An 11,965-nucleotide genomic window follows, 5' to 3' on the forward strand; every position below is an offset into this window, starting at 1 on the left:
TTCTAGCAGAAAAATAATTCTGCTGTCCTTTGGGGCTACCCCAAGGATTTATGGCTTTCCTGTAGTTTAAAAATAACTGATCTCAGAATTAGAACATCTACAACAAATGTGAATATTGCAGCGGAATCATGAATCAGTGGGTGAATTTGAATTATGTTCTACTCAACCAAAGTAACATGGATATTTGGAGGGAACATTGAAAAAAATTACAGGTGCCTTAAATGAGACGAAATAAAAGACTAATTTAATAACTTTACCAGTTTTAAAGAAAAATAATTGTGAAAATTTCAAACTAAGGAAGTTTTAAGTGCACTGAACAACACTGGATTAGATACCTGTTTTTATTTTATCTGGGTCGTTCTATAACATATCAGTTGACCAAGTTCCCAGCCTGACCATATGTGTGAATGTGTGTGTGAATGGGTGGATGACTGAATGTAGTGTGAAGCGCTTTGGGGTCCTTAGGGACTAGAAAAGCGCTATACAAATGCAGGCCATTTACCATATGTGATTTCCCTGAAAAAAAAATCCTGGCAGATGGAAAAGTTCTTAAAACTTTCCAATTTTAGTTTTGTAATGTTATTAATGAAATAAATAAAACACTCTAGAGTTTTGTGATGAGGTTAGGGGCATTTTAAGCTTGAGCAGTATTTTTTATACTTATCATCTGTGTTACAAATTTCAACACCCATCTTTGAAATTATTATTTCGATAAACCTTCAAATATGGTAGTTCAGGCCTTGTTGTCAATTTTTTAACCAAACTCAAGCTCTCAGAAATGTATGTTGAACTTCAGCTTCATCGCAAAAATACTTCTTACCTTTTTCTGACCAAACTAATAACAGCGGAGAGCTAAAATTAAGCATTTTTGTTTGTTTGTTTGTTTGTTTGTTTGTTTGTTTGTTTGTTTGTGTATGGTATAATATGAGGTGGCCTGCCAGGAAACAGGTGGTCAGTTGACATAGAACAGGTTTTTTTTGTAATACAGTAATGCGAACTAGTGCAGTTATTTGGTATCTTTATTTGTTTTTGTTTTAAGAGTTTGAATATTATGAAGACGTCGAAACGTGAACATTTTTGTCATCCAAAAACAAAAACGGCAGCAAAAAATAACTCCATGTTTTTTGAGCGTCAAATGAATCTTTTATTTTGGAGAAAAAAAACCGCCTCCTGGTCCTGTTTCTTCCGGTGCCGTAGCCGTGTGTTCCTGGCGTTTGTTTCTGCTGTGGACTCAGGAGTGCATCTTGGAGGCTGTTTTCACATAAATAATCATGTCTCTGGAGGTGGAATCTGCAGAGTAAGTACTCCGCTTAACTATTGTTAAAGGAGTGTTATTATTAAAGTAAACTGGGTTTTAAAAGCTCCATATTTGATCACATTTTTGGGCAGTGAGGCCTCCTTCATCCTGCAGTAAACTGCAGTAGCGGTAGTTAGCGTTTTTGTGCTAAGCTAACGAGCTAACTTCCAGCCATACGCTGAAGTGTATGTAGTGTATGACTGGAAAGTGGAGTTAGGTACTCTTTCAACTGGCACTATGTGATATGAAACATTTGTTTATTGATCATTTATATTTTAATCGCTTCTGTGTACTGCACAAAACTGAAAGAGGTGAGTAAATTAGCATTAGCTTAAGATGTGCGCTTCCCAGTCGCCGTAGATTCTGACATGAGCTGGAAATGTTACTGATTCAAACAAACCCAACCTGGACAACTCACTAAAGTAGCCAGATTGCTTGACATATTAAGTCTGCTTCATTTAGTGTCAGTAACTCCACTTTTTGTCAGAAACTCGCGGTCTATTCAAAACTAGATTCACACTAGATTCAAAACGGTGCTCATAATTTGCTAATATTCAAAATCTCGCAGGAATCCATAATTGAATTATCTAAACTGAGGCTTTTTGCAAGAAAAAATACTAGTGAAAACATTAGTAGTAAGCATAGTGTTTAGAAATGACCACACATCTGTCTGCAGATTCTTACTCCTTAAAATGAAAATTGATGGCAAACACAGTAACAATAAAAAAATAGGGAAAGTTATTGATCACGACTGAAGGATTTGCTCCAAAGCAAGTTTAACATACAGGGATGCCTCAGGATTTTTTTTCATAGGGGTGGCCATTTGAGGGCAATAATAATATAGGTGGGGTGGCTGTAGCTCAGGTGGCAGAGCAGGTCAGCCACTAATCAGAAGGTCGGTGGTTCGATCCAGGGCTGCCTCCTGGCTGCATGCCAAATATCCTTGGGCAAGATACTAACCCCGTGTTTGCCTACTGGTGGTGGTCAGAGGGCCCGGTGGCGCCAGTGTCCGGCAGCCTCGCCTCTGTCAGTGCGCCCCAGGGCAGCTGTGGCTACAATGTAGCTTGCAGAGCGCATGCAAGCAGGGAACATGTGCATATATATATATATATATATATATATATACTTGAAAAATATGGTGAGAAAGAAAAGAATTACATGACTTTGAATTCCATAATAACCTGTTTTAATTGATTGATTGACTAACTGGAACGTCCCAACTCTTTAATGTTTCTCAGCAGAGCTGAGCAGGAGCAGCTTAAGATTCCTCTCCCAGAATGGAGTTCACTTTAAGAGAAAACTTGTTGAGGAAAGACAAATGAGTATTAGATCATGTATGAGTGTGAACTGTTTGCCTGTCTCTATGTTGGCCCTGAGATGAACTAGGTTTTCTGCAACCTGATATGGATCAAATACCTATAAATAAATAAGACTTTTGACATTTTAAACACCACACAGATATTTCCATGTGTTTCACAATCAACTATTTACTGGTGCAAAACAAAATAATCTCTTGGCAACACATTTATTCAAAACAGTTTTATCCAGCCATCAAAGTTTATTAAAATGTATTACCAACATAGGACAGTCTTGCTAAAGGGGCCTCTGGGGAGGACAGCAGATTTTGCCCCCCTGGCACGCCCTTGGTGGTGCTGATGGTGATGATGATCTAGAACATAGTTTGAGTTTAGAAGTTATTAGTTCACTCAATTCTAAAATGTGTGCTGGACTTTCAGTGCATGCAGTACTGGCATTTCCCTACACTAATGAAAGAGAAATCACTTTAGTTTGTTCCCAGATTAAAGTGAATTATTTCAACAGATTTAATCTTCTCCATGATGAATAGCCAATAAATAGCCTACTCATGTTTTTCTTATCTATCTTCTTAGATTGGCTGCATTTGTGTCAGTATAATCAGACATTGCAGCAGATAAGAGTCAAGCATAAAAGCATTTATTTTCTGCATCAAAGTCTAAATGTATTTCAGTCCCAGTGATTATGTGCCACATTAATGCACCGTGGTGTTAGTAAGGCACAAACACTTATTCCAACACCAGAGAATCTATTTCACTCTTAGAGCGTACTGAAGACTTAGTGAATATAAAATGCAGATAATGGTATATGTTAGAGGTGGGAATCACCATACATCCCACGATACGATATTATCACAATACTTAACGCACAATACGATATTATTGCAATTTTTTAAAATATTTTGCGATATTCAGATTCTGTACATAAAGGTAAACGTTATCAATATTCATTTTATCTAATATCAAAGTCTCACACTCAGTATTTCTCTCATTTCAGTCAGTTTTATTGTTGACAAACTGAACGGTTTGTATTACGGTCTAGTCCAACTTAACTGAATGCAACCATCTGGTACAATTATAGCTATTCTGAACTATGCAATTTATGAAAACTATGCAGCCCCTTCAGCAACTGAAGAATTTGAAAGTAAATTAAAACAAAATATAATTTTACATTAAATAAAAAAGTTTTAAACTTAATTAAAATAAAACATGTCTTAAATTAAAATAAGTAAACTGTCATGTTTATTGCTGCCAAAAAAAAGTTAAACACATTTGGACAGTGTCAGGATTCTTGCTGAGAAAAAGGATCAACATGCTCTGAAGTCAGAGCATGTTCCAGTCCACAAAAACTTTTTTTGTAACAAAATATCGATTTCTGCTGTCCCTGTGTCGATACATTATTAGCAAACAAAATATCACGATACTACACAGTATCGATTTTTTTTCCCCCACCCCTAGTATATGTTTGGTATAAGTTACTATGAGAACCTAACCAGGTAAAAAGAGTGCCACCTTGTGACATGAAAATTCTGAATTTGAACTCACTATACCTCAAAGTGTAGGGTATCATCAGGAACGTTTCTGACCACCAAATCCTGAGCTTGTTTTACCTGAGCTGAGCCGTCTTCTGTCTCACGTTGTTTGTCTATTTTCACAGCGTGGTCCGTCTGATTATGCAGTACTTAAAAGAGAACAATCTGCACCGGACACTAGCCACTCTGCAGGAGGAGACGACAGTGTCTCTGAACACAGTGGACAGTATAGAGAGCTTCGTGGCAGACATCAACAGCGGCCACTGGGATACTGTTCTACAAGCCATCCAGTCCCTCAAGCTGCCAGACAAGACCTTGATAGACCTTTACGAACAGGTATGGTCTGGATAAAGTTTTGATTGACAGGTCCAGAAGACGCTGGCATCTTATCATCATCTGGGATTATACGGGGGGTGAGGGCTTGTTTGTATACAATGAGAAGTGTTGACAGTAAAGTGTGAATATTAGATTTAGAGAGTTATAGATAGATGATGATGATGATAGTACATTGAACTGGGCTTTCACACCATTTTGGATGGTGTCCAAAGCTTGGCTAAGTCCTCCAGCTTTATTTCTAATGGTTTCTGGTCAGAAAGGGTTTTTTTCAGGTGTTTCTTGTAATACTATCTTAATCCAGATGTTTTCTTTTCTAAGCATTTGTATCATAGCAAATCTCCCAGTGTAAGCATAGTAGATCTTTTTGTTTGTTTAAGTTGGGCCTTTGTGTTGATTCCCTCACCAGGTCGTGTTAGAGCTGATTGAACTGAGAGAGCTGGGTGCAGCTCGTTCACTGCTCAGACAGACCGACCCCATGATCATGCTGAAACAGACCCAGCCAGAGAGATACATCCACTTGGAGAACCTGCTGGCTCGCTCCTACTTTGATCCCAGAGAGGTGAGATAAATTGCTTAAAGTGACTCTTATTTATTTTTTCCATTTTTTCCTGAGTTTATTATTTTTTTTCCCTCGTTTTTTTTCCCTCGGCTTTTTAAATCTGGAAAAATAAGGTTTTAAATCAGAAAGAACATCAGATTAAAATGTGCTGTACGTTTTTAATAGATGTGCATGTTTCTTTCTTACGCATTGTTGAAATTCTATCCAGGCCTACCCAGATGGCAGCAGTAAGGAGAAGCGTCGGGCGGCCATCGCTCAGGCGCTGGCAGGAGAGGTCAGCGTGGTGCCTCCCTCTCGTCTCATGGCTCTGCTGGGACAGGTATGTGACCTGCAAATTTGCAGGTGTTGTACTAGTTTGTGAAACTCATTTGCCTCTTAATTTTACAAAAAAAAATAGGAATGTACAAGCAGAGTTGTCCTTGATTATAATTCTGCATGCATAATATCGACTCCTTGTTATTGTATTGTCTTAACTACACACTATTCGGTTGTTCAGTGATGACGCGATGAATCCTACTTCCGGGTCTAAAGTAGTCTGCGTTTAATATGGCTTTTGTGTTGTTAACATGTTTAATGTTATGTATTTTCTTATATTTGATCTCAAAAAGCTCCTAAAACAGTCAGTGATCACTGTTGACCTCCCTCGGCTTTTATTACCACTAATCATTTATTTAAGCTCAGTTTTTAAAACCTTAGGATGTAACTACAGCCCAGCCCATGCAGCAGTATATGAATGACTAACCTCGTATTGTGGATGGATTATCTCAGTTGTTCTCCTGGCTGAAGTTTGGTCCTTTTACAGCGTCCTGCCATGCGATTACATTTGTTCCTGACCACCGAGAACACTCACGTTAACTTTTATCGAGTGGAAAAAAAGTTAGCTTGTTCATATTATGCTAACATAGCTGTGTCGCTAGCGGTCACGTAGCACATCATTATATACCAGCTAGCCCAACTTCAGTAACCCTACAAACGTCACTGCTGTTTAGTTTTCTGTCTTCATTTATGCTGGAAGTGATAACAGAGCTGTACGTTTTAATTTGTTTCCAAAACCCTGCAGTCAGGACATGCTATATTGTATTTAGATAGAAGCTAGCGAGCTAACTCCCTGCTAACTTCTAACTCCGTTAAATGTCATAAATTCCGTTTTCATGGATGCCTGGATGTTAAATTCAATTGTTACACCTGGTAGAGCAGAATGCTGATCATTTTATTAAAGATGAAAGACTTTAGACAGTTTTTCAACTCTCAGTAATGCCATAGTGATCGTTTGATATATGGACCTGCAGCGGAGTTTAGACCCAGACACGGCTAGTGACGTCAGACTTAACAACCGGATAAAGCACCTTGTTGTGATTTGGTGCTATATAAATAAAATTTGTTCCTCAGTTCAGATAAAATGCAAATGCTTATGTCGTCCCCCGTCATCTTTTTCCTTCTGTAGGCTCTGAAGTGGCAGCAGCATCAGGGTCTCCTGCCTCCTGGTATGACCATTGACTTGTTCAGAGGTAAAGCTGCCGTTAAAGATGTAGAAGAGGAACGCTTTCCCACGCAGCTCAGCAGACACATCAAGGTACCCACACTATCCCAAAATGGCAATTTGTATTAGTCAGCTTCTTCACTGTGACCAGGCCTTACTGCCATTTCTTCAAGTTCATGACTTAAACTTGTTCTGACGTGACTTGTTTTTCCTCCCTGTGCAGTTTGGACAGAAATCTCACGTGGAGTGTTCCCGATTCTCCCCTGATGGTCAGTATCTGGTCACTGGCTCTGTGGACGGTTTCATCGAAGTCTGGAACTTCACAACTGGCAAAATCAGGAAGGTGGGTTGAAAGGAAAAGAAAGGCAGATTTAGTTTCTGCTTAAATGTCACTCTGTTTATGCCAGTTATTTTTAATTATTATATATCTTTTGTGTTTGCAGGATCTGAAATACCAGGCTCAGGATAACTTCATGATGATGGATGACGCTGTGTTGTGTATGGGCTTCAGTCGGGACACAGAGATGTTGGCCACTGGAGCCCAGGATGGGAAGGTTAAGGTATAGAGGACCAGCTGTACTTCAGTTTCTGTCATTGTCCTTCTGTGTTTCATTCACCAATTCTGCACTTGCAGCCCATTTCTAGCTATATAACCACATCTATTGGTATAAAATTATAAAAACCAAGAAGACATTTTAATTATTACACATGAAAGCTCTCAGAAAACTGAAAACCTCAGTTTCTTTCACTCGTGTGTTTTCTGTTTTACTAAAACACGAGAACAAACTGTATGTGTCTGTGTAGGTTTGGAAGATCCAGAGCGGTCAGTGTTTGAGGAGGTTCGAGCGTGCCCACAGCAAAGGAGTAACATGTGTCAGCTTCTGCAAGGACAGCAGCCAGCTCCTCAGTGCCTCCTTTGATCAGACCATCAGGTAAACTACTATCTGACTGTTTGTCCTTACCAGCAGCAGAGGAGGCTGTGCAGCCATTAGGGTGGTGTTTTTCTAGTGGTGTTTTCCCCCATATGCACAATGTGTTTACCAAACTCAATCATGCACTCACTTCTAGTTTCTCACTGCGACTGTGGTGTGAAATAAAGATAATACAGTGGTTATGGCTGCCACTATTATTTCTCAAAATCTAAAGCTCATACTAAGGACGTGCAAGGTTGTTTAATTGTCACAAAGTGAATGATCTTAGTGCTGATGTCCATGATGACCAAACTTCAAAGCAGGCTATGGGATCATGAGTGTGGTCTGGTTGTGTTCAAGCATGTAGGAGGTGGATGGGAGCAGGTGAAAAGATCACTTTTTCCCAAAGTTCAGTTGGCTTTTTATCGTGATGATTTTGGTTGTTTAAGAAGAACCGTAGTTTTTAGCTCCACTCAGGCTCTCTCTTTGCTGTACACTCTGTGTGAGTGGCTGCTACTGTTTGAAGTTCTCTTATCTAACAACAGCTGGTGCCTAGATGCTAACAATACTGTTACCATTGGCAACAAAAGACCATACTAATTGTGTCTTGAAGTATTAAATACACTTACATTAAAAAACAAAAACAGCTGCATTTTTGTGTCAGTAAATCAGCAGTGGTGGCTCCTCTGAACATGATTTACTAAAGCCCCTCCCCCGACTAGCAGCTGAACACATGAACAGTAGCAACAAACAACCAACCAGTAATAACAAGGAATTTCAAGAGCTCAATAAAGCTCCAAGTAGGGCTGGGCTATATCATACCGTTCACGGTAATACCGGTGTCATTTTGGGCAACGATAGGAAAATGACATATCGCGATAGAATATGGGTAAAACGCGCATGCGCAGTGCCTATGTTTACATACGCACATGGCGGCGACGCAGAATGAAAAGAGCGAAAGTGGATCGTTAAATGAAACAGATGAACCAGAATTGGTTTGTAAAAATCCCACTGGAAATGCCTTTTGGCAAACTGTCAGCAAGGAATTTGCGCTGTTACATTTTTATATAACTTTAATGCACATAAAAAAACAGCTGCTTGTTTAAGTGAAAATACATTGATGGGGGTTTTTGCACTAATAAAGTTGTGGAGTTGTAAAGTATTTTGTCTAGTGTCAATTATATTGTCAGTTACTGTATATCGTTATCGCAAATTTTCAAATGTATATCGTGATAAATATTTTTGGTCATATCGCCCTGCTCTAGCTCCAAGACAGTTAGAATGTTTACCTGACTGGCACACACGTTAACATTAGCCATGTAATTACGTACATTATGATTATGGTAGCACTGCCTGCTATGACTAATAAATGATAACATTAATGTTGGATCTGGGCAAGAAATAGTTCTGGTCCTCTGTAACATTAATGTAGTGTTGATTTAAAACAATAGCATAGGTACTTTTGTTTCTATTAATGTCCCAGATGTTTACCAGCAACACACAAACAGTGGCATCCAATCTTAGCGTCTGTATTTTATCAGCATCAGTAAATATAGTGCGAAGTCAGCAGAATCACAGGAATTTAACAAGGCGGAATAGACTACTGTTCTTTCATTCTTCATTAAAACTACTGTGCTCTTCAGTAAACCTTCTTAAATTATTATGTCGACGTCATCCCTATTTGTTTGTTGTTGTTTTTCATAAGAATCCATGGACTTAAGTCAGGTAAAACTCTAAAGGAGTTCCGCGGTCACTCCTCGTTTGTCAACGAGGTCACATTCACTCCGGACGGCCATCACATCATCAGCGCTTCATCTGATGGTACAGTAAAGGTAAGAGAAGCGGCTGATTTAAAAATAACCCCATTCATCCACTTCTTTCTCATAATGCTTCTTGCTTTCCCACTCATCTTCAACGTGCTTCAGGTCTGGAACGTGAAGACCACTGAGTGCACCAGCACCTTCAAGCCTCTGGGAACGTCAGCCGGCACTGATATCACAGTCAATAACGTCATCCTGCTGCCCAAGAACCCGGAGCACTTTGTCGTGTGCAACCGCTCCAACACAGTGGTCATCATGAACATGCAGGGACAGGTCAGTTAATGTCGCCACATCACTAACAGTTGTTTGGGATTTTCTTCTAAACCCGGAGTTTTAGGTAATAAGCTGTTTTCTTGTGCAGATCGTGAGGAGTTTCAGCTCCGGTAAGAGGGAAGGTGGTGACTTTGTGTGCTGCACTCTGTCGCCCCGCGGCGAGTGGATCTACTGCGTGGGTGAAGACTTTGTGCTCTACTGCTTCAGCACAGTCACCGGCAAGCTGGAGAGAACACTGACGGTACGTTACGGCACTCAGGATCAGAGTTTCCAAAAATACCACACCATATTCTGTCCTCTGTTCCTCCCCCAAGTTCTTATCGCTGAAGTTTTGAAGTCAGTGTTGAAGGGGGGGATGTGTAACTGCCTTGTCTTCCATATAAAACTATATACATGTAGGTGTTGTACTGGTCACTGCTGATGTTTCCATTTTACACACAGTAGCTGAAATTATTTTGCAAAATAATGGATAATTTTTGTGTGAATCCATCACTTCAGACTGGAAGAAGCTCTACTCTGTTTCACTCTTGATGTTTTTGGTGTATCTTGATCACATCTTACATCTCCCATCTCCAGGTCCACGAGAAGGATGTTATCGGCATCGCTCACCACCCCCACCAGAACCTCATCTCCACCTACAGTGAGGATGGCCTGCTGAAGCTCTGGAAACCTTAAAAAGAAAAAAAAAAACGCCCTCAGGAGAAGAGACTGATGCTCTCCTCAGTCTGGACACGGCTCCGCCCACTTTGATTTATTTAACCTTCTGCAGCCCTAATAAATCCTTCTCAGATTCAGGTGGTTCAGAGGTTTAAATTAATGGGAACACAGTAGTGACTAACATGCAAAGACTGAGCAGGATTTTAAGAAGTTTTTGTATCATTAAAAAAATATACATGTGAATGTTGACAGCTACGGCAGTTTGGGGTGTTTGCACAGCAGAGTCTTATTTAACTCAGCTTCTTAGGTTTGTTGCATATTTTTTACAAATAAAGTTTTCATTTCATGTGTCTTAGAAAGCAATTTGATGAACAGCGATGGTATTTAATAATTTGTAGGCCACCCGCTGTTGTTGTTTTCATTAACAGTTTTCCACAGAAATTATTACAAATGTGAAGGAAACGTGATTGTCACAAATTCTCGAACTGTACTCAGTGAAATCCTAAAGAAAAGAATTCTGCACATTTTCCACTGGCTGTTCAATAAATAAGATTCTGTTGTTCAACATGCAAGCATTTCCAACTTTTATATAAGAGCGCTTCAGCAGGAGGAGAGAGGTCCACAGTGAGAGTGCAGATACTTGAGCCGACTCATTTTAAAAGTTTGTTTTTGTAAATATATTTTTGTTTGCATTTTTCAGTAAGATCTGGTTAAATAGTTCATGGTTGCATGTTGGTTCCTCTCATTTAGAATAGAAAAAGTATAAGATGTAGAAAATGTTACCCAGTATTTTTGAATTCCTCAAACGTTGCTGATCTTGGACAGAAAACAGTTTTGTTCAGTGATCTATAAAATACCACCTATTTGGTTATCATTTGGAAATGGGGTGTAATATGTCAAGTGTTTTTTGTTTTTTCCTTCTGGTTTGTTTTTCGGGGTTTTTTTATACCCATTTATATGAATTTGCTGTCTGGATGCACACGTCCTGTGTAACGCCGTCTGTCTGTGCCATTAAACTGTTTAACCAGAGCAGTGAAATGTGACATCTGTGCAAAAGAAATAATCCCTTCCAGTGCTTTTGAATCATTGCGACATACCGGTAATTCAAGAAATCTTCCACATTTTAAAGGCGAGAAAAAAAAAAAGAAGCTTCACAAAACATCTGAAGTTTTTAAAGGCAGTTCGGTCTACATTTAATTTCCTGCCTCCCCGAGTTCTGGAAGATGTTTTGGTAATTCTCTGCCTCTGCGTTTAATCCCTGAATAAACTGGTGCATGGCTGTTGGTGCAGCAGCTCTGCAGAGGAGAGGAGCATCCAGTCAGTCAGCGAGGTAAGGAAGGTTTGTAAATCCTTCAAAATAAAAGCGCAAATGTGAAAAGTATAATGTACCTCTACTCTGATTGTTGTCACCAGAATTGTTTTGATTATTTTACCAAGTCAAGAGCATTTCAGAAAATTATTAAAGTGTCATTTATTCTAAAGATTCTGGAGCCTTTTATTATTTCCTGTAATGGCAGCATGTAAGAAGGATGTGGTGGTTTCTTACACCAATGAACAATTACTTATTTGTATCCTACTTTTTTCAACAAAAAAGAATTCCACACAGACTAAGGCTCAATTTATTTTCAGCTTTTTGAAGTCTTATTTAATTTAGCCAAAAACACATCATACTAAAGTTTATTTTTTTAACTTCTATATATATATATATATATATACAACAGGAAGTTGTTTGCATTGCTGTGAACTTGATGTTGCAGAGCAGCTGGTCACAGAGGTTGAATGAGAAG

At 39.2% G+C, this 11,965-nt stretch overlaps 1 protein-coding gene across 1 annotated transcript; it reads left to right on the forward strand.

Annotated features, from left to right (window-relative positions):
* Positions 1-1,159: 1,159 nt before the first annotated feature.
* On the forward strand, positions 1,160-11,207 carry smu1a (SMU1 DNA replication regulator and spliceosomal factor a). The gene is made up of 12 exons (XM_085470098.1): positions 1,160-1,297; positions 4,268-4,478; positions 4,885-5,037; positions 5,246-5,356; positions 6,482-6,610; positions 6,741-6,860; positions 6,961-7,077; positions 7,322-7,449; positions 9,134-9,260; positions 9,354-9,521; positions 9,610-9,762; positions 10,098-11,207. The coding sequence occupies exons 1-12, from the start codon at positions 1,272-1,274 to the stop codon at positions 10,194-10,196; spliced, it is 1,542 nt and encodes a 513-aa protein (XP_085326224.1). The 5' UTR covers positions 1,160-1,271; the 3' UTR covers positions 10,197-11,207.
* Positions 11,208-11,965: the final 758 nt, after the last annotated feature.

The sequence above is a fragment of the Copadichromis virginalis genome, linkage group LG2 (assembly GCF_057382275.1).
Source record: "Copadichromis virginalis isolate Kocher_CV1m ecotype Utaka linkage group LG2, C_Virginalis_male_GT1.1, whole genome shotgun sequence".
Classification (NCBI taxonomy): Eukaryota; Metazoa; Chordata; class Actinopteri; order Cichliformes; family Cichlidae; genus Copadichromis; species Copadichromis virginalis.

Bases quoted from the DNA above. Each gene is read 5' to 3' on its own strand.
- smu1a (XM_085470098.1), top strand. From the start codon at position 1,272: ATGTCTCTGGAGGTGGAATCTGCAGA. The intron at 4,479-4,884 runs GTATGGTCTGGA...TTCCCTCACCAG, and splicing joins TGATAGACCTTTACGAACAG to GTCGTGTTAGAGCTGATTGA. The intron at 9,522-9,609 runs GTCAGTTAATGT...TTTCTTGTGCAG, and splicing joins TCATGAACATGCAGGGACAG to ATCGTGAGGAGTTTCAGCTC.